General features: G+C 43.3%; 1 protein-coding gene across 1 annotated transcript in view; it reads left to right on the top strand.

Annotated features, from left to right (window-relative positions):
- THAP12 (THAP domain containing 12) overlaps positions 1–23,229 on the top strand; it is a 65,893-nt gene that overhangs the window by 11,474 nt on the left and 31,190 nt on the right. The window contains exon 3 of the mRNA XM_089676735.1: positions 20,973–21,077. Coding sequence (XP_089532861.1) covers positions 20,973–21,077 — 105 coding nt within the window. The remainder of the gene's footprint in view (positions 1–20,972; positions 21,078–23,229) is intronic.

The raw sequence follows: 23,229 nt of genomic DNA, 5'->3' as shown, positions 1-23,229 counted from the left end.
TAAACCATTACCATTTTTTTTTTCATTAAATATTTTTATTCGCTTTTTTGATCATTCTTTTTTTTTGCTTTATGCTGCTGATCTCCTTCACCCTCTTTCAGATCATTCTAGCTCCATGCACTCGCTTTGCCATCAGTTGCACATCATTGCTATGGACTGGCTTCCTGAGGGTGACAACTGTGTACCATATGTAATGTTTGTCGGTACAGCTGCTTTATGTGATCTCAGTAATTGGTCTTACATCTACATCAAACAGCTGCTGATATAAAGTCAGTCCCATTCAAACTGAGAGAGAGGATGAGCAAAGTACAGTGACTCTCCAGCAATATTAGCCAGGGAGCATGGCTACCTACATGTTTATATATCATTCAAGCCAAAAAAACCCCCCACAGCTCAGGCCCAGTATCATTTAGACTTGAACACTGAGGATATACTGTGAGTGCAGGTGGTTGCGGTACTGCCCCCTGAGGAGCCATCACCATAGCACCCTTAATTTTTAGTGTAGGGATGTAGAGAGCAGTGCTGACATCATCACCTTAGCGCCGCTCTCTGTGCCATGATATGTCTGCCCAGGACTGGAAAAGAGGACCCAGAAATAAATCAAACCAAAGTGCTAGGATGGGGCCTCCAGGTTGGAAAGAAGGGAGATTAAAGGATAACTTCACATTTTAACAAAAAATAATAAATTCACATTTTTTGCTGGTAAAAAAATGTGCATTACTATTTTTTGTTTTAGCAGCCTGGAAAGCATTGCATCAGCGAACAGCAGATCGCTGGTGCCATGTAGGACTCCTGCAGACTTGTCAGTGTATCTGTCTGCTCATACCTCGTACGGGCAGGCAGATACACACTGACCAGAGGAATCCATGAACTACTAGAGCGCTTCCTGTCAATGAGTGACGCTGTTGGGGCGTGCGGGCGGGCCAGCTAGGGGGGGGAGACAATCCCCCGCTAGCTGTCACAATGGGGGGGGAGGGGGGTGAGGGCGGGTCCTACAGTGACCTGTTACACCCTGAATATGGCTGCAACCTCTTACGAAAGATAAACTTATCCTTTAAGGCTGGGTGCAGAGCCTGGAGTAGAACTCTAGCCAAAGTGTTTTTTCAAAGTTTAGAGTATGAAAGGATTAGAGTCTGTTTAATTTATTGCCATCTGTGCTCCTGTTAGAGACCTACCCTCACTTTTTGCAGTAGTAGCTACAGTCACAAAGAGTGAAATTGAGGGACTCTAACCTGACAGAGGTGCTAGCCCTTACTGACTATATGTAAACCTGGAAAAACAAAATGTTTTTGGCTAGAGTTAAAGCTCAACTCCAGGATAACCTAACCTCCCTACAGTATGTTGTTTGTTTTTATTTTTTATATACCATATTTTTCACTCCATAAGATGCACCTGACTATAAGACACACCTAGATTTTAGAGGTGTTAAACAGGAAAAAAAATATTCTGAACCAATGGACTGCAGACATAGTACAGGGGATGACCAGAGACTGCGGACACAGTACAGGGGATGACCAGAGACTGCGGACACAGTACAGGGGATGACCAGAGACTGCAGACAGTACAGGAGATGACCAGAGACTGCGGACACAGTACAGGAGGTGACCAGAGACTGCGGACACAGTACAGGAGGTGACCAGAGACTGCGGACACAGTACAGGAGGTGACCAGAGACTGCGGACATAGTACAGGAGATGACCAGAGACTGCGGACATAGTACAGGAGATGACCAGAGACTGCGGACACAGTACAGGAGATGACCAGAGACTGTGGACATAGTACAGGAGATGACCAGAGACTGCGGACACAGTACAGGAGATGACCAGAGACTGCGGACACAGTACAGGAGATGACCAGAGACTGCGGACATAGTACAGGAGATGACCAGAGACTGCGGACACAGTACAGGGATGACCAGAGACTGCGGACATAGTACAGGAGATGACCAGAGACTGCGGACACAGTACAGGAGATGACCAGAGACTGCGGACACAGTACAGGGGATGACCAGAGACTGCGGACAGTACAGGAGATGACCAGAGACTGCGGACACAGTACAGGAGGTGACCAGAGACTGCGGACAGTACAGGAGATGACCAGAGACTGCGGACACAGTACAGGAGGTGACCAGAGACTGCGGACACAGTACAGGAGGTGACCAGAGACTGCGGACACAGTACAGGAGGTGACCAGAGACTGCGGACACAGTACAGGAGATGTGCAGATATAGTGCAGTTTTAAAAAGAGTCATGTCTGATTTCTGAGCAGTCCGGTTCAGGATTACAGGCTATTGACTTTTATGGGAACCGTTCCTAAACTACATGTGTGTGAACAGGATTAGATCCTGAGCTAATCCTGTCCTGAGCCTGATGTATACCTGACCTGAACCTGTGAACAGCTGCTGTATCAATTAGCTGTGAAACCTGAGCTTCAATCCGCACCGCATACAATGGATATAAAAAGTCTACACACCCCTGTTAAAATGTCAGGTTTTTGTGATGTAAAAAAATGAGACAGATGAATAATTTCAGAACTTTTTCCACCTTTAATGTAACCTATAAACTGTACAATTCAGCTGAACAACAAACTGAAATCTTTTAGGTGGAGGGAAGTAAAAATAAAATACTAAAATAATCTGGTTGCATAAGTGTGCACACCCTTAACTAATACTTTGTTGAAGCCCCTTTTGATGTGATTCCAGCACTCAGTCTTTTTGGGTATGAGTCTATCAGCATGGCACATCTTGGCTTGGCAATATTTGGCCGCTCTTCCTTGTACAAACACTCCAAACCTGTCAGATTGCGAGAACATCTCCTGTGCACAGACCTCTTCAGATCACCCCACAGATTTTCCATTGGATTCAGGTCTGAGCTCTGGCTGGGCAATTCCAAAACTTCAATCTTCTGGTGACCCATTCCTTTGTTGATTTTGATGTATGCTTTGGGTGGTTGTCATGCTGAAATATGAAGTTCCTCTTCATGTTCAGCTTTATAGCAGAAGCCTGAAGGTTTTGTGCCAATATTGACTGGTATTTGGAACTGGTCATAATTCCCTCTACCGTGACTAAGGCCCCAGTTCCAGCTGAAGAAAAACAGCCCCAAAGCATGATGCTGCCACCACCATGCTTCACTGTGGGTATGGTGTTCTTTTGGTGATGTGCAGTGTTGTTTTTGCGGCAAACATATCTTTTGGAATTATGGCCAAAAGTTCAACCTTGGTTTCATCAGACCAGAACACATTTTCCCACATGCGTTTGGGAGACATCAGATGTGTGTTTGCAAAATTTACCAGGCTTGGATGTTTTTCTTCGTAAGAAAAGGCTTCTGTCTTGCCACTGTACCCCATAGCCCAGACATATGAAGAATACAGGAGATTGTTGTCACATGTACCACACAGCCGGTACTTGCCAGATATTCCTGCAGCTCCTTTAACGTTGCTTTAGGCCTCTTGGCAGCCTCCCAGACCAGTTTTCTTCTCGTCTTTTCATCAATTTTGGAGGGACATCCAGTTCTTGGTAATGTCAAGTGGAGAAAATATGCAACAGTGACTATGACGATCTTCACTGTGTTCCATGGTATATCTGATGCCTTGGAAATTCTTTTGTACCCTTCTCCTGACTGATACCTTTTAATAATGAGATCCCTCGGATGTTTTGGAAGCTCTCTGCAGGCCATGACTTTTGCTGTAGAATGTGACTAAGAAAATGTCAGGAAAGACCTACTAGAACAGCTGAACTTTATTTGGGGTTAATCAGAGGCACTTTAAATGATGGCAGGTGTGTACCTACTCCTATTTTAACATGATTTTGAATGTGATTGTTTAATTCTGAACATAGCTACATCCCCAGTTATAAGAGGGTGTGCACACTTATGCAACCACATTATTTTTAGTTTGTTTACTCCCCCGCCCCCCCTAAAAGATTTCAGTTTGTTTTTCAATTGAGTTGTACAGTTTATAGGCCACTTTAAAGGTGAAAAAAGTTCTGAAGTGATTTATCTTTGTCTAATTTTTTTTTACATCACAGAAACCTGACATTTTAATAGAGTGTGTAGACATTTTATATCCACTGTATGTGTGAATCAGCTCTTAGTGCACCACAGGACGCAATGTTATTTCACATGTCATGCGGAATGGATGCGTTTCAATCCGCATATATGTGAATGGCACTTAGCATCAGCATGCTTTTTTATTTTTGGGTCCCCTGCTGGCAGTCCTGCGTTCTCCCACCTGCTGAGAGCCCCCAATAGCAAGCCACGCAAGCATTGTTCATTTACACACAGAGTGTGGCTTGGCCCTGCCTCCTCATATGCTCACTGGCTGTGATTGAAAGTAGCAGGAGCCAATAGCTCCTGCTGCCATGTGAGCCAGTGAGGAGAGAGAACCGGGAGAGCCAAGGATCTTATGCACATCGCTGAATCGAGATTGGGCTTAGCTGAATAGTAGGGAGGCTGAGGGGGGAGCTGCACCCAGTTTTTTTTTTTTTTTTCTTTTTTAACCTTCATGCATAGAATGCATGAAGGTAAAAAACCATCTGCCTTTTAGAACCATTTTAAAGCAAACCCATTACTTTGCCTTGTTTGGGCTAAAGTACAGATTCCCTTTAATGTTTATTACTGTCGCTGCATGTGGTTGACAGGTTCTCTTATTGACTTTTTCAGAGATGTAATGTTCTTATTTAACAGACCATTCCAAAAGTCTCATCTTCCCGAGATAATCCCCTATATATTGTGAGGCCAGGCTTCCTCTGTTTTTTCTCCAGGGCTGTCCAGATTCCATCTTTGAAGATCTTCTATTTGAAAGGAATCAATAAATTGGGCATTTTTCATTTAGGTCATTGGAAGTCAACATGAGAGGAACAGGCCATCTGCTGCTCTTCTTTTAATTTAAGGAAATAATACATCTTTGTTTCAATTAATAATTGCAGGGATCATCAGCAGACACTTCCCATTAACATCATTGAGGCCAAATGTATCCTCCCTGACTGCTTGATTGATTGACACGTCAGGGAGGTCAGCAGTGATCTGGAGCAGATGTCCCATAGCATATTGCCTGGATGCTTCCAGATCCATATGTTGCCATGGGATTCATGTAAAGACAAATGTGGCAGTTTATTAATACCATGGGGTAATTATTTAGTAGCCTAAATAAGAATTCCATAGTACCCTGTGGTTTCTTCAAACAGACTTGCCAAAATACAATTGATACGTTTGAGTCTAGTGCAAAGAAATACATAGCATTTGATAACAAGTGTCAAGAAAGCCAAAGGAACCATTTTAAATGCTTATGTTCTAAAATGAAGGTGTTAATGCCGGAATGATGCTCTATGTGCAGTCCCTTAAAGCCTAGCTCCAGTTTGATTTAACTTTTTTTTTTCAAAATACTTCTTTTGGGTTTTATACATGAAACACGTGCAGCATACAATTAACGCTTTGTAACCTTTATGCAGGTTTCTCTAGCCATAAGCCATAATCAAAATGAAAAAAAAAAAAAAAACGCTTGAAATATATCACTCTGTGTGTAATGAATCTATATGAGTTTCTCTTTTTGAATTGTGTTACTGAAATAAATTAACTATTTGATATTCTAATTTACTGAGATGCACCTGTACAATTTCGAAGGTCTTCAATGCGAGGTATCAGAGCTTGTAGCATCTTCTCATAGTTAGTTTCTGTTCTACAAAGTATGCTTCAGTATTCATGATTCACAGTTTGGTTTTAATTTTTTCATTTTAAAATATCACAAAAAACAAAAACGGAAAATTGAATGCAGATACTTACCGTAATTTTCCTTTCCTGACGAGCTCCATGGCAGCACAGCTGAGTGAGGCTCCACCCACCCCCCTTCCTGATTAGGACGTAACTCAGTAAATTTTTGACCCATCTCAGCTTAGGCGTTCTGTAACTCGTACTACTAAACTGGGTGGGATTTGTGCCACTGGCAGAAGTTATGGTTCTCTGATCAATGTACGGGGTAGCGGCTACCAGGGTTTCTTCGGGCAAATCTTAAAATGACATTGTCAACGCATCCAACCCCATAGCTTGTGGGTGGCTGATCCTGGAGAAAAAAACAAGGTACTTTTGTATTCTCCGGGGAGGCAAACAGGTCTATCTCCGGCAGAAAAGCCCATGCCACTAGATTCTGAAAAATTTGAGGTGAAAGGCCCCACTCGTTCAAACCCGTTCTGGGTAGATAATTCACCTGGGTATTCAAGCGACCAGGCACATACATTGCTGTTAGCAGTTGTAAGTTGGCCTGGGCCCATACCATAATTTGAGCAACCCCTCTCAGGAGGGGAATGCTGCAGATGCCCCCCTGTTTGCGTATGTAGGTTACTGCCGTTGTGTTGTCCAACTTCATCAGAACGGCTGCACCCTGAATGAGTTTCTTGAAAGCCAGGAGTGCTTGGAATGCTGCCCTCAATTCTAGAATGTTGGAAACCATAATGACAGCCCAAAATGACCACTGGTCCTGGGCCCAGTGAACTCCACCCAGCCCGCTTCGCTGGCATCCGATTGGACCACCTGCCACTGTATCGCAAGTAACGAATGGCATTGTAGGAGATTCTGCCGTCTCAACCACCATTCTAGGCTCATTCTCATCTGGGGAGTGATTTGTATCTTCTGCCCAAGATCCTCCATTGTTCTAAGAGCCCCACCTGAAGGGGACGTGAATTCCATTGCGCCCATTTGACCATCGGAATAGCCGAGGGCATAATTCCTAACAGCTGCATACATTCTATTACAGGAAGGTGTAGAGCCTCGTCTGGGCTATTGACATTGTTTTCAGGATGCCTGACATCTTGTCCTCTGGTAATGCCACTGATCACTTCTGCGCCTAGGTATACCAGGTTCTGGGTTGGCATAAGGTGACTCTTCTCCCGGTTGGTTAGCCATCCGAAGTTCTCTAGTGTATCCATGGTTAACTTCCGATGTGACAGAAGCATCTCTGTCTTTATTCAGGAGCAGAATGTTGTCCAAGTAGTGATATATTCGCACTCCCTGCGACCACAGGTATGCCACTAGGGCCAGAAGAATCTTCGTGAATACTCTGGGTGATGTGGTCAACCCAAAGGGTAGGTATACAAACTGGAAGTGGAGCTGCCCTACCGCAAACCGTAGACATTTCTGGCACACTGGAGCTACTGGTACATGGAAATACGCATCCTTGAGGTCCACTGATAGAAGCCAATCCCCTGGCTGAATAATTTTCAAAATTGTCTAAAGAGATTCCATTTTGAATCTGTTTATCTTGATATACATGTTGAGCCTCCTGAAGTCTATCACTGGTCTCCATGCTCCCGACTTTTTTTCTGTACTAGGAATAGAGGCGAGTAGATTGCAGAAAAACATTCTTGCCGGGGTACTGCAACTATCACTTCCTGGTTGAGGGTTTCTCTATATTTCCATCAAACATCCTGGTTTTCTCTTGTCAAAGGTAATTTTGTCAGGACAAAGATTGTGCGGGGATGCCTCAGGAACTTCCAAGCATGGCCGAACCGGATGGTGGAAATTACCTAAGGCTCCTTTACCTCTTGTGCCCACACCTGATGGAACTTGAATAATCTGGCTCCTATGCAACAAAGTTGGTCTCTTTGACTTGTGGTTCGCAGCCGTGTTAGACCATTGACAACAAAATTCTCTCCCTGGCCTGTAAGACTTAGCATCTTTACCTCTGGTCCTTGGTGAATTTTTGTAAGCTGCACCTCTTCTGCGAAGGAGCCTCTGATCCTGGGGAATAGACCCGACTTCCCCCCTGTGGCTTCTGCGATGGCAGTGTCTAATTTATTTCCAAACAGGGACTGCCCTTCAAATGGTATCTTACACCAACCTTGTTTGGAGGCTGGGCCCGTCACCCAGGACCTTCTGGCTGTTACTGCATTAAGCATAATCCTGGCCAACATCTTAATTGGGTCAATGGATGCCTCCGCCATAAAAGAAGCTGTTAGCTTCAAATTGGCAAAGGTGGCCAAGACCTCGGCTTTGCTCAGGTCACTTCCCATTGCCACTTCTGCCTTCTGAACCCAAGACTCCATGGCCTTGGAAATAGCTGCCAAAGCCATACAAGGTCTACATGCCCCACCAGCAAGTGTGTAAATCTTTTTAAGATCCACATCCACTCTTCTATCCAACATGTCCCTGAATGTCACTGCGTCATCTAGTGGAAGGGTTATGTATCTAGCGAGGTGCAGAAGTGCTGCGTCCACCGCCACCAAACTCTTAATACTCTCCGACTTAAAGGGGTGTAGCTTTGTGAACCGATTCTTAAGAGATTTTCTTATCCGCTTGGTTCCACTCATCCTCATGTCCTGAATTTCTTCCATGAATGGGAAATTCACCCCCTCCTTTTTCATGTTCGTGAAAAACTTCCTCTTCTTCTTCTGCGGTTCTTCCCCGGCGTCTTCCCAAAGCAAAGCCTGCCTAATCTTTCACGAAAGGATGGACCAAGGCAAAATCAAAACTGTCATAACGGCTCTCATCCTCCTCTGAGGAAACAGCATCTGAGGCCGAAAGTTCCTGGGCCTCTGGAATCACCTGACTAGCTGGCGGCATCTGCAGAGACAAGGAGCGTGAGGTGGACGGAACTGGGGTGGCTATGACTGCGAGCCAAACGCCTTTAACGTCTCCTCAAATTACATCGTTAGTCTGGCTGAAAAAAGACAAGTCCATCCAGTCCAACCATTAACCACTTCCTGTCCGGCCCATGTACATAAATGGCCGGACAGGAGCGGGTGGCCGTTTATAAACAGTCTTTGCATTCACTACTTGTGCGCGCTCCCAGAGAGCATGCAGCCCCGTTATCCGGTGAACACCGATCACTGTACGGGACCTCTGTGAGGTCCCAATCAGGTGATCACTAATTGGCCAATCGGTGATCACATCAATAGTAGTAAGCAAGACGTCACTTCCTGTCATCATTGCTTACTACTAATGATATTCACAACAGCCTTGTACCATGTGACAAGCTGTGACCAATCACAGCTCTCACAGTATTTCTCATGGATGCAAGGATCAGGACCAAGACCCAAGGAGCAGGGGCAGCACAGACAAAAAAGACAAAATTAGTCATTGACTTGAATTCACACCAAAAAGAATGTGTACATCTGGTGATGTCCCCCCACCTTCTCTGAGACCGCTGGTGTTTAGAGGGGGTAGGCATGTTATCACTGCTGCAAAAAAGATACAATCAAGAGCATAAGGCGGAGGAACACAGCAGATAAATTCACAGGAGCACAGCCTTGCATACCTAGAGGGGAGAGAGAGAATAGCAGGCATAGGAAGGCTGCAGGAGCACACAATCATTGGCAGCAGATGTTTTCAGCCAAAAGCAACTTTTAAATTTTGGCTCCCTTAAGCCTGGCCCCACCTCCCCTCTCCTGATTGGCCGAGCAGTCCGCGCATGCTCAAAGCGGGCCGCAGCGTGCTCTCCAAACTGGCTCGCACACACTGACCAAGTGGCGCTGGTAAGAAGCAAGGAGACCAGCGCCGCTCCTCTTTGCAGCCATCACCCACAGCAGCCGCCAACGAAGGAGATTACCCCTACCAGCAGCCGCCGAGGAACCCTGACCACCGGTGCAACACCCCAAAAGCAGGCAGTACTTTACCATGGCCTGATGCCATGCCGAGGACCAGCAGTGAGGCATCCCTGGTCAAACTGCTGTTAGTAGAGAAGTACAGGGACCGCGTCCAACCTTGAGAGCGATTCTGGATGGACAGCCAGCCATTAGACCAGCTAGGAGGGGAGATGCCACCTGTCCTGATTGCAGGAGGAAGAAAAAGAAATGCCTAGGCTGAGGCGGGTCAAAAATTTGAGTTGCGTCCTGATCAGGCAGGGGGTAGGTGAGGCCTCTCCCAGCTGTGCTGCCATGGAGCCGTCAGGAAAGGAGCTTTTGGGTGTAAACACCTTGATATATTTTTTTTATATATTTACTGTTCTATTTCTTTAAATTATAATTAACATTCCAACAGAGCCAGATCATTCTGGTAAAAAAAACTGAGTGTTCTGGACTTTGAGACAAAGATATTTAGCAAAATGAACCACATGAATAGAAAAAGAAAACAAACAAAATAAACACCTATACAAAAGGGAAAAAGTTTAACCACTTCAGCTCTGGAAGATTTTACAGCTCCATGACCAGGCCAATTTTTGCTATTCTGCACTGCGCTACTTTTAAAGTGTTACTAAACCCACAACAGTAAAGTCAGTCTGTATATGCAGTAAAGCATGCTTGTTATACTCACTGTGGAACCTAAGGGGTTAATCCTCTGCATAGGTTAAAAGAGCTGTTTTGATCCGTTCTTCTCTGATCCTCTCCTTCTACTGTCCCCAATCCATCTGCTGTTTGTACAGAGCTCTAGGAGTCACTCTGCACATGCTCAGTTTAGTGTGTATTTCTAGAGTTGTGTTTTTTTGTTTTTTTTTGGGGGAGGGTTCATGTAATCATCATAAGGCCAATCAGCACTGTCCAGAAAGAGTGTCAGGGGTTATGTTGCCTCATAGGACAGTCAGAGCAGAATCAACTCCTCTAAGCTGTAACCAGTGCTCAGCTGGATACTGTTAGAAGTCACAAAGGGTAGGTATACAAACTGGAAGTGGAGCTGCCCTACCGCAAACCGTAGACATTTCTGGCACACTGGAGCTACTGGTACATGGAAATACGCATCCTTGAGGTCCACTGATAGAAGCCAATCCCCTGGCTGAATAATTTTCAAAATTGTCTAAAGAGATTCCATTTTGAATCTGTTTATCTTGATATACATGTTGAGCCTCCTGAAGTCTATCACTGGTCTCCATGCTCCCGACTTTTTTTCTGTACTAGGAATAGAGGCGAGTAGATTGCAGAAAAACATTCTTGCCGGGGTACTGCAACTATCACTTCCTGGTTGAGGGTTTCTCTATATTTCCATCAAACATCCTGGTTTTCTCTTGTCAAAGGTAATTTTGTCAGGACAAAGATTGTGCGGGGATGCCTCAGGAACTTCCAAGCATGGCCGAACCGGATGGTGGAAATTACCTAAGGCTCCTTTACCTCTTGTGCCCACACCTGATGGAACTTGAATAATCTGGCTCCTATGCAACAAAGTTGGTCTCTTTGACTTGTGGTTCGCAGCCGTGTTAGACCATTGACAACAAAATTCTCTCCCTGGCCTGTAAGACTTAGCATCTTTACCTCTGGTCCTTGGTGAATTTTTGTAAGCTGCACCTCTTCTGCGAAGGAGCCTCTGATCCTGGGGAATAGACCCGACTTCCCCCCTGTGGCTTCTGCGATGGCAGTGTCTAATTTATTTCCAAACAGGGACTGCCCTTCAAATGGTATCTTACACCAACCTTGTTTGGAGGCTGGGCCCGTCACCCAGGACCTTCTGGCTGTTACTGCATTAAGCATAATCCTGGCCAACATCTTAATTGGGTCAATGGATGCCTCCGCCATAAAAGAAGCTGTTAGCTTCAAATTGGCAAAGGTGGCCAAGACCTCGGCTTTGCTCAGGTCACTTCCCATTGCCACTTCTGCCTTCTGAACCCAAGACTCCATGGCCTTGGAAATAGCTGCCAAAGCCATACAAGGTCTACATGCCCCACCAGCAAGTGTGTAAATCTTTTTAAGATCCACATCCACTCTTCTATCCAACATGTCCCTGAATGTCACTGCGTCATCTAGTGGAAGGGTTATGTATCTAGCGAGGTGCAGAAGTGCTGCGTCCACCGCCACCAAACTCTTAATACTCTCCGACTTAAAGGGGTGTAGCTTTGTGAACCGATTCTTAAGAGATTTTCTTATCCGCTTGGTTCCACTCATCCTCATGTCCTGAATTTCTTCCATGAATGGGAAATTCACCCCCTCCTTTTTCATGTTCGTGAAAAACTTCCTCTTCTTCTTCTGCGGACAAAATTAGTCATTGACTTGAATTCACACCAAAAAGAATGTGTACATCTGGTGATGTCCCCCCACCTTCTCTGAGACCGCTGGTGTTTAGAGGGGGTAGGCATGTTATCACTGCTGCAAAAAAGATACAATCAAGAGCATAAGGCGGAGGAACACAGCAGATAAATTCACAGGAGCACAGCCTTGCATACCTAGAGGGGAGAGAGAGAATAGCAGGCATAGGAAGGCTGCAGGAGCACACAATCATTGGCAGCAGATGTTTTCAGCCAAAAGCAACTTTTAAATTTTGGCTCCCTTAAGCCTGGCCCCACCTCCCCTCTCCTGATTGGCCGAGCAGTCCGCGCATGCTCAAAGCGGGCCGCAGCGTGCTCTCCAAACTGGCTCGCACACACTGACCAAGTGGCGCTGGTAAGAAGCAAGGAGACCAGCGCCGCTCCTCTTTGCAGCCATCACCCACAGCAGCCGCCAACGAAGGAGATTACCCCTACCAGCAGCCGCCGAGGAACCCTGACCACCGGTGCAACACCCCAAAAGCAGGCAGTACTTTACCATGGCCTGATGCCATGCCGAGGACCAGCAGTGAGGCATCCCTGGTCAAACTGCTGTTAGTAGAGAAGTACAGGGACCGCGTCCAACCTTGAGAGCGATTCTGGATGGACAGCCAGCCATTAGACCAGCTAGGAGGGGAGATGCCACCTGTCCTGATTGCAGGAGGAAGAAAAAGAAATGCCTAGGCTGAGGCGGGTCAAAAATTTGAGTTGCGTCCTGATCAGGCAGGGGGTAGGTGAGGCCTCTCCCAGCTGTGCTGCCATGGAGCCGTCAGGAAAGGAGCTTTTGGGTGTAAACACCTTGATATATTTTTTTTATATATTTACTGTTCTATTTCTTTAAATTATAATTAACATTCCAACAGAGCCAGATCATTCTGGTAAAAAAAACTGAGTGTTCTGGACTTTGAGACAAAGATATTTAGCAAAATGAACCACATGAATAGAAAAAGAAAACAAACAAAATAAACACCTATACAAAAGGGAAAAAGTTTAACCACTTCAGCTCTGGAAGATTTTACAGCTCCATGACCAGGCCAATTTTTGCTATTCTGCACTGCGCTACTTTTAAAGTGTTACTAAACCCACAACAGTAAAGTCAGTCTGTATATGCAGTAAAGCATGCTTGTTATACTCACTGTGGAACCTAAGGGGTTAATCCTCTGCATAGGTTAAAAGAGCTGTTTTGATCCGTTCTTCTCTGATCCTCTCCTTCTACTGTCCCCAATCCATCTGCTGTTTGTACAGAGCTCTAGGAGTCACTCTGCACATGCTCAGTTTAGTGTGTATTTCTAGAGTTGTGTTTTTTTGTTTTTTTTTGGGGGAGGGTTCATGTAATCATCATAAGGCCAATCAGCACTGTCCAGAAAGAGTGTCAGGGGTTATGTTGCCTCATAGGACAGTCAGAGCAGAATCAACTCCTCTAAGCTGTAACCAGTGCTCAGCTGGATACTGTTAGAAGTCACAAGACTGCTATATAAAGCTGATGAGAACAGGTTTTTAGCAGTTTATAATTACTAAAATGCATTTCCATTTTCTGTGTACTGTAGGAGACCAGATATAGTAAATACGGGATCCTGGGTTTAGTAGCACTTTAACTAGTAAATGCGTGGTCATGCAATGCTGTACCAAAACAAATTGTATATAATTCTTTTTACACAAACAGAGCTTTCTTTTGGTGGTATTCGATCACCACTGTGTTTTTATTTTTTGTGATATAAAAGATCAGACATTTTGAAAAATATAAATTTTTTTACATTCTGCTATAAAACCCATCCAATAAAAAAGTCTCCATAAATTTTGGCTATATGTATTCTGCTACATGTCTTTGGTTAAAAAAAACAAAAATCCCAATAAGTGTATATTGATTGGTTTATGTGAAAGTTAGAGCTTCTACAAACTATGGTGTGTGTATGATTTAGAGAGAGAGAGAGAGAGAGAGAGAGAGAGAGAGAGAGAGATTTTATACTACTAATGGTGGTGATCAGTGACTTATAATGGTACTGTGCGGCGGACAATCTGACAATGACGCACTGATTAGCGGCCACTTACATATTATTATTATTATACAGGATTTATATAGCGCCAACAGTTTGCGCAGCACTTTACAATATAAGGGAGACAGTACAATTACAATACATTTCAGTACAGAAGGAATAGGAGGGCCCGGCTCATGGAGCTTACAATCTAAAGGAAGGGGGAGGTGATACAAAAGGTGATAGCTGTGGGGGATGATCTGGTGGAGGTGATTCATGTACAGTTCTTAGGTGGAGGTGGGGTAGGCTTCCCCGAAGAAGTGAGTTTTCAAAGATCGCCTAAAGGCAGACAGGGTGGGGGCTGACTGGACATGCTGTGATAGGGAGTTCCAGAGGATGGGAGAGGCTCTGGAGAAGTCCTGGAGGTGAGCGTGGGAGGAGGTGATGAGGGAATATACATCACCAGTGGCATTGATATAGTGATAATACTACACACTGTCACTGTATTAATGACACGGGCTAGGGAACGGGTTAACATCTAGGGCGATCAAGGGATTAAACGTGTGCCTAACAATGTGTAATGTGTGCTGCTTTAACAGATCTTTGTTTCTTATTCCTGCTTTGCAGAATAAGTAACAAATCGTTCCCTCTGTACAGTGCTCTGTGTTGATTGGCAACACAGGATTCTGGGCTGTGATTGGACACAGCTGATCAGCAGCTCCCTGCCATGAATCATTGGCTGGGACTTGCTGACAGATTCCCGCATGTGCACGCCCTATTACCCAGAAGCAGGCAATGGCGTACCTGTACATTGCTTTGCTTGCACGGGCCTCCTGTCTGCAGTACAATGCAGGCAGTCCTTAAGCAGTTAATAGAATAAACTTGTACGCCGGGGTCATATGAGTGTAGTATTTTTTTTCTTAAAATGTTATTTGCTAACTGATAACCATAACTGTGTTAGAGAGAGCTTGGAGATGCGTACTCATAACATATATTTGGTTTGACTTAGAACATTATAAAGTTAACGTCACTAATATCTCCCAGGTGTGGACCTTCTTTTTATTAGAATAGTTGTGTAATAAGCACTGTGGGAGCCAGTCCAAGTGTGAATAGCCATGGGTCCCGTAATTTTTATTAAATTTATTTGGACATCCCCTACGTTGGATGATTAACTTTTCCTTGGTAGAATGGTATTGATTTGGTGTCTCTGTTCTTCAAAAGTAGGAGGATGGGGGGAATAAACACTTCAGGGCTATCAGTTTTCAGGCCAAAAATAAGTCCAGGAAACAGGAGCTAGGATTTCTGGGAGATATCTCTTCATGTAGTGCCACCCAGTATACAGAACGTAGGATGCTGGCTCTTTGTTATCCTCTAGGTCAGTGGTTCTCAACCTGTGGGTTGCGACCCCTTTGGGGGTCGAACGACCCTTTCACAGGGGTCCCCTAAGACCATCAGAAAACACATATTTCTGATGTGTAAAGAGCAGCTACTGTGTAGAGAGCAGCTGCCGTGTTGAAAGCAGCTACTCTGTTAAAAGCAGCTACTGTGTTGAAAGCAGCAGTATTGGAGGTAAAACGACATTCATGAATTATAATTACTGGGTAAATAATTTTATGGTTGGGGGTCACCACAACATGAGGAACTGTATTAAAGGGTCATGGCATTAGGAAGGTGAGAACCACTGCTCTAGGTACTATCAATAGTGTCTATAACTGAACTCCAGTATGGATACAGTCTGGGGAACTTCCATAGCTTGTGGAATAGATCAGCTGGCACATCCTGTCACCTAAGGCAGTTTTGGGGTGTCTTTCAGGTGCCATTGGAACAGTTTTTGTAGTGCATGATAAGCCCTCTGTATTGTGATTAGTTGTGTTAGCCTTTTGAGTTGATGACAAGGATATTGTAGTTATCTCTAAGGCTCTTTGCCAGGTTGCTTCTATAATGTTGCTTAACCTCCCTAGCGGTCTGATTATGTCCATATTTCTGTGCTCAAAGCGGTACATTTTTTTGCACGGAAATATGTATTTTTTTTTATGGTAGGCCTGTAATTTTTTAGGAATAACTCACTGAAATCTGTCCGAACAAGAGTCTAGTAAACATCCCGGGTATGTTTAAAATTTGAAACACAAAATCATAAATTATAATATAATAATCATACAAAATAATATAATAATAATTTAATTCAATAATATAATAAAACCAAAAACACTGAAATTTTTAAATATATCGCCAAGTTCGCACATCACTGAGCAAAGTCGCAGAATCGTTTTCAGTGTTTGATGACGAATTTCCCCACAAATCATTATCACTCAATTCTGCAAGTGGTTCTGATTTACTATCGCTGTTCTCTAGCCGGTCTAAAACCGCTTTTGACCTAAAGGGACGCTTTTTGGACGCCATGGACGTTTCTCAGTTTCCAGGCAGAAAGAACAGTCAAAATGCAGGCAGGGCACAGGACAAAGCACTCGGGACAAAATGTATGTGAAATGGTTTGATACAGTAATGTTTTACTATGAGATTTTAGTGAATGTTACTTTTGTCATTTTAAAATTTCCCGCCGTTGCGTCCCCCGTACGTCCTGACGTCTCAGGGGACGGAACCCAGATGACAGATGCCAGCATCAGCCGAAGGACATTACAGGGGACACTGCAGGGGGGACATTGCGGGAGCACAGGACAAGGTAAGAGAAGAACAGATCCCGGAGCAACGCTGCATGGTAAGCCCGAGTGTAGCTCAGGGTTACCGCTTGTGGTACTGAAACTTTACCCCGAGCTACACTCAGGAATATCGCCAGGGGGGTTAAAGTGGTTGTAAACCCTTACATATACCAAGTGAAGTGACTCGCCTCAGGTGATACACAAAGGATGAAACAAATCCTCCTACATAAGTTTTACCTGTTTATCTGCAGTCTTCTCTTCTCTGTATCTATTCAAAGTGCTGAATTTATAAAGCTTGCCTGAGAGTTCAGTAAAAAGGGGGCAGAGAGCTGAAGTTACACTCTTCAGAGCTCGGTGGGGAGTGCTCTAAGAGCTGATTGGAGGAAGACCCCCTCCACACAGCTCGCAGGAACAGAGCTGAGGCTGTCAGTCTGCTGGAAGTCCCTCCCTGTTACCATTTTTCTTTTGGTGTCAGGAAAACTTGTCAGAAGCGATTCATGCTGATAGCAGGGGAAGAGGCAGCAAAGAGAATTGACATTTAGTACTCTAGATTGAGACAAGCACACACTATAGAGGGATATGCTTTGCTCATATTTCATGTCTGAGGTTTACAACCACTTTAAAGCGGAGCTCCACCCAAAAGGGGAAGTTCCGCTTTAAGGACCCCTCCCCATTAGGGATTGGCACCTTTGGGGAGCGGGGGGGGGGGGGGGCAGCAGGTACTCGAATTTGACAGGTACCCACTCACACTTCCAGTCCGATTGCCTAGGCGATCGGCAGCGGAAGGTGTTCTCCCTCCCTGTAGTCTTTTAGACACGTGACAGGTCCCAGAAGACTACAGGACCATTCATGAAGTGCAGCGCTACTCACGCATGCGCAGTGGATACCCGGCTGTGAAGCCGCAAGCTGTCCCAGCTGGGTGCCCACACTGAAGATGCCGGCCTCCTGGAATACAGAATGGCCAGTGAAATGGGCTGCGGGGGGACACACCACTGGATCGAGGGACAGGTAAGTGGCTGTTTTTTTTTTTTTTTTTTTTTTTTTTAAAGTCAGCAGTATACAGTTTTTGTAGCTGCTGACTTATTTTTTTGATAGGTGAGTAGAACTCCACTTTAGGCCTCCTCCCTTCCCCCAAAGTAATGTTGACAATTTTACCTCAATGGAGTAAAGTGTATAGTAGAGGTATAGGTGCCTTTTTTTTTTTTTTTTTTTTTTTTTTTTTTTTAAAAATCATGTTATGTGCTAGCGTTCCGAATAAAGGGGTATGTGTCAGTGGTAAATGTTGGGTTTTGGCTTGCCTAGGTAATGGACGCCTTAATTCTGAATATTGGTAGAATTTTGTGTTAGGGATCTGGTACCAATAAGGCCTCCTTCACATGAGGCATATTAATGTTTGTTCTGTGCAAGGATCTTGTTTACCCAGATGGGAATAAGCTGGTGTTTCATGCAGGCAGTCCCATTGATGTCTTTTGGGATGCAGCAGCTGCACGAACACAGTCACTGTTCCCATTTTGACATATGCCGGTGCATGGCTTTGAATGCAGACTGGGTGCTAAGGAAATGGTTTGTTTGGACCAGCGTGGTCCAAATGAACTAAAGTTAAAATCAAACCTGGCTTTAAAGTGGATCTAATTTTAAAAAGGGAAGATTCCTTGTCATATAGAGAATATCTAAATGCAGGCTCACCTCGGTTTACCAATTTAATGCGTTCTGCGGGACTTTTCGTATTGTGAAAAATTCGTAAACCGAAACACGGTTTCCCATAGGAATGCACTGAAAACCAATTAATCTGTTCCGGAGGTCAGAAATAGTAAATAGTCTTTTATCTGTTCAAAACCCTTTATAAAGTGCACTTTAACCCCTTGACGCCGACGGCACACAAATATGCGGCCTCACGGAACTGGGCTTTTTTCCGTGGGGCCGCATATTTGCGTACCTGTCTTTGTGCTGGGAGCTCCGCGCGCTCCCAGCACAAAGACTGTGGTGTCACTGAGAGCCCCGGGTCCCGTTCTAACGATCAGGATCCGGGACTCCCGATTCCGGTCACGTGATAGCCTCTGATTGGCTCTCACAGTGATCAGTCACTGTGCAGCCCGACCCCTTGTTTTTTCTTTCTATGAATGGAGAGGAGAGATACATTGTATCTCTCTAACTCCTGACATAGAGAGATAAAAATGTTTGTTAAAAAAAAAAAAGAAAAAAAAAGATAAATATTAAAAAATAAAGAAAAATACCTAGATCAAGGTTTGATCTAATTCAGTACCAGGGTTAGTGTTTGGGTCAGGGTCAAAGGTCAGGATTTAAAAAAAAAAAAAAAATTGGTGTCAGCTTTAGTGTCAGTGTGTTTTAGGTAAAAAAAAAAAAGACAAAAACAAAATGCGCACTATTGTTTCTGGGCTGTACTACTGGTACAAATAACATACACATATATGTTATCGCTGTGATCGTCAAGAACTGGAGAACTTATTTTGGGTTGTTCTTTGGAGTTAGGAGTATGGTCGTAACAAGAAACACAGCTAAATTAAAAAAAAAGATTTTTTTTTTTTTTACTATTTTGGGCCAGTTTTCTTTTGTTAATAAAAAGAATCAGGAGATATCCATTACCATTTCCCACCAAATGAAAGCCCAATTTGTCCTGAAAAAAACAAAGTATAATCCACCTGGATGTACAAAGTAGTTGATGATATGTACGGTTTTACTAACACATGTCAACGTTGCAGAATTGTGCTTAGGCATTTAGATTTGTTTTACCCTTAGTTGTGAAGGGGTTAAAGGCATAGTACTGCACAGGGACATGATTAAAAAAAAAATTTGTATATGTGTTTGAAAACCAATTAATCCGTTCGTATTGCAAAAAAAATTCGTAAACCGAGCTATTATTGTCAATGGATTTTCATTTGATAACCGAAAATTACGATAACCGAGGCGTTCGTAAACCGAGATACGCCTGTATGTTATTTGTGCCAAAGCGGTACCCTGAAAGATTTACAATTTCGTCTTGAATTTATTGTAAAAATAGCAGTTTACATCCTGTGCCTAGGCACTCCTTGTAGCCGTATATTTGCAGAGTGAGATCTAAAATGCTCCTGCTTGCTGTTCTTGAGAACCTGATTTGCAAGCATTTTCCAGCCTCATTTATTTTGTGGATTTGTCTTTCGAAAGCAAATCCCTGTGCCTCTACCAAGATGGCGCCTGTGCAGAGTGTGGAACAAGTCTTTGTACATCTGTAATTGGGAAAAGCTCAACTGCAGGAAGCCTGCAGGTGCTGCTCGCTAGTCTCTTGTCCTGTGCTTGTCATCTTTGGGTACAGTTTCTACCAGGGTGGATAAAAATCAATGATTTTTTTTAAAAAAATCGGATTTTTTTTTATTTAAATCTGATTTTTTTGAATAAAATGCTTTTTGAGGAAAATATATTACCATCCAAAGGTTATTCCATCATGAAATAAAGATTAGTTTTTTAATTATGTAGAATAAGGCTGTATATGTTTAATGTTTTTGGTAAATAAATTCCATGAATCCATTCACAATGTCATGCTCTTCCAGAGGTTTTTGTAAGATTATTGGGCAGTTTCACATCACAGATGCTCGGTTTACTTTTGCAGTTCTCAAAACTGAATTTGACTCAGCGGAGATCACATGCCTCTTCTTCACAGCAAAAATGTTATAACATGAACAGAGTTAAGAAAAAGACCTTCATCCTAACTTCTACAAACCTATGAATACAGAATCAACCCCTTCAGTGCTAAGTTTCAAGAAGTTCAGTGAATAGAATAGAAACAATATTTTTCTGATTTTTTGGAGTGGAATAGATCTGCACAAGAAGAAAGTGAAACGAAGTGTGAGGAGGAAGGGGCTGACAGTCTAAGTTTCTTAAAATATATAGATTTTGTTTAGCCAAATTAGTTACCAAACATGGATGTTTAAGCAAATCACATATGCTGGAATGTTATTGTTTCAGTTGAATAAATCTATTTAAATTGTTATTATTAAGGTAATGATTATTTTTCTCCTTCCTAAATACAACAGAAAAGTTGTCCAAATATGAATGATTAACCTATTAAACTGGGGATAAAAAAACTAATATGAAAAGTTGTTATTCTAAAAATCTTCATCTACTTGCATATTAAAGTTATACCAGCAAGAATTAGTCTTTATGTAGAAAACTAGGATTTACATCAAGCCTTACTGACTAGTGATTTACATTGTGATTTAAATCCATTTGATTTAAATCAAATCCACCCTGGTTTCTACAATACTGATCTCCTTTAAGATAACTGCGTACGCAGTTTGGAACTTGAGTTTGAAGGGCCCGAATCCAGAGTATTAACTATTAAATTTTTGTCTGTATATGCAGCTGCAAGGGTAATCATTCTTGGCCAATGTGCTGATATTCATATGTTTCTCTTCAGAGCCCGTATAGGACGGTACTACGAGAAAACGCTATCCCTACAATTTTTGATCTGACAAGTCACCTGGGGAACCCAGGCAGACAAAGGAAGAGGATAAAAGAACTGGTGGGTATTGCATTTTCTTTTTAATTGTGCAGAATCGTTGTACAAATGGAGAGGCTGAATGGCTCTGCAACTAATAGCTAGAAGTGAGCTTGGTTGCTATAGAGAAGAACTGCTAACTTGTTCCAGTGGAGTAGGTGGGGTGTCTGTTTGCAGTGATTGGTGGCTTTTTTTTTTTTTGTGTTTTTTTTTTTTTTTTTTTTTTTTTTTTTTTTTTTTTTCCATCTTTGTTTTTAAAGTGGTTCTGAAGCTTGTGTGTTTTTTTACCTTAGTGCATCCCCTGCTTTCAGTTATAAAACATTCCTCTGTTTCTGTTCCTTCTCTCTACTTACCTGAGTCTGGCAGCAATCCAGCGCTGTCCCTGGATGTCCCGGCTTCAGGTATTTTCTCTCCTCTCTTCTCTTCCTCTTCTCAGTGGGACTTGGGCAGCAGCAGAAGCCATTGGCTCCTGCTGCTGTCAGTCAAATCCTGTGAGCAGAGATTGGGGTTTGGGGCCAAGCCACATTGTTAGTCTATAGACACACACAACTTGGCACAAGAGCAAGCCTGCGGGTGTGCCACTATAGCAAGTGGCTTGCTTTGAGACACACACAGAACCTCCGAGGAGGAGCCTGGAGCACCTGCGGGGAACCCTAGGAGGTTTTGAGCCGCTCTGTGCAAAAGGATTGCACAGAGCAGGTAAGTATAACATGTTTAGTATTTTATTTCTCGCATTTACAATCCCTATAAATTTTGGCTGCAGTATTTTAAATTTAATCCCTCAGAATGTTAAACTAAAATTGTGCAGACTTTGTTTCAAGTGATATTTTAATCTTTGCTGTTTTGATTATTTTATATTGTTAATCTGTAAGTGTATTTCTAGTGGGGAAAAAAAAAATCACATTTGGCAAAGAATTGGGTAAACTCCATAGTTATTTTAGACCATACTGCAGCTGTAACATAATTTCCTTTTTAAAGTGGTTCTAAAGGCTCAGGGTTTTTTATCCTAATGCATTCTGTGCATTAGGGTGAAAACCCTTCTGGGTGCAGCTCCCCATCTCAGTCCCCCTTATACTTACCCAAGCCCCATCTCTATCCAGCAACGTGCATGAGAGCAGCGGCTCTCCTGGGTCTCTTCACATTGGCTCACACAGCAGTGGAAGCTATTGGCTCTTGCTGCTTTCAATCAAAACCAGTGAGCCAATGAGGAGAGGCGGGGCTGAGCCGCGCTGTTGTGTAAATGGACACACAGCATGGCTTGGGAGTAAGCCTGCTTGAGTGCCCCCATAACAAGAGGCTTTCTATTGGGGGACACTCGGCAGGGGGGAGGAGCCAGGACCGCCAGCGGGGACCCAGAAAGAAGAGGATTGGGGCTGCCCTGTGTAAAACCATTGCATAGAGCAGGTAAGTATAACATGTTTGTTTTTGGGGTTTTTGTTTTGGTTTGTTTTTTTACTTTCCGTTTTAGAATCCCTTTTATGTATATGCAAATGGTAACAATGAACTTCTCTTATTTGCCCCTTTTGGATCTGTTAAACCATTGAAAACGTTTTCAACACGGACATATGTGTTTGATACATGCAAAGCGGTATTAAACCCAAATCCAAATATGTAATATATTGCAGCTTACCCAAGGGTGTGGAAATTTAAAAAAAAAAAAAACTACTTGTCCAGAGACTAATGCAGGCCATAGATGGGTCGAAAATTGTCCGATTCTTCGGCCGAAAATAAAATCGGCCGGTTTTCGGATCGTTAGTGGGCTAATTGTTCGGCCGTTTTTCGGTATTTTGGCAGATATTTTTATCGGTAAAGTTGGGAAAAGGAGGAGGAGGAGGCTTTGACATTTCTAGCGGTTGCAACAATGTATCCATTTGTTTCCGAATAAAAACATCTGTATCCGAAATGGATACAAATATATACATTGTTGCAACTGCTATAAATGTCAAAGAAATAGCTGAGCTCTCTGCAGGGACACTTTTTGCCGGCTGTAGACGGGATGAAAATCGGCCTTTTTTTTTTTTTTTTTTTTTTTACCGTTCCTGGTAACGTCGGCCGCTTGAACGACTGATTTTTTTGTTTTTTTAAAGAAAAATCGGCTGTTTTTTTGTTTTTTTAAAGAAAAATCAGCTGGTTTTCTCCCCAACTATGGCCTGCATAAATCAGGGTCCCAATCTAC

Source organism: Staurois parvus, unplaced genomic scaffold (assembly GCF_062004578.1).
Source record: "Staurois parvus isolate SC_StPar_1 unplaced genomic scaffold, SC_StPar_1.0 ptg000173l, whole genome shotgun sequence".
NCBI lineage: Eukaryota > Metazoa > Chordata > Amphibia > Anura > Ranidae > Staurois > Staurois parvus.
This window is presented reverse-complemented; position numbering and strand designations above follow the sequence as displayed.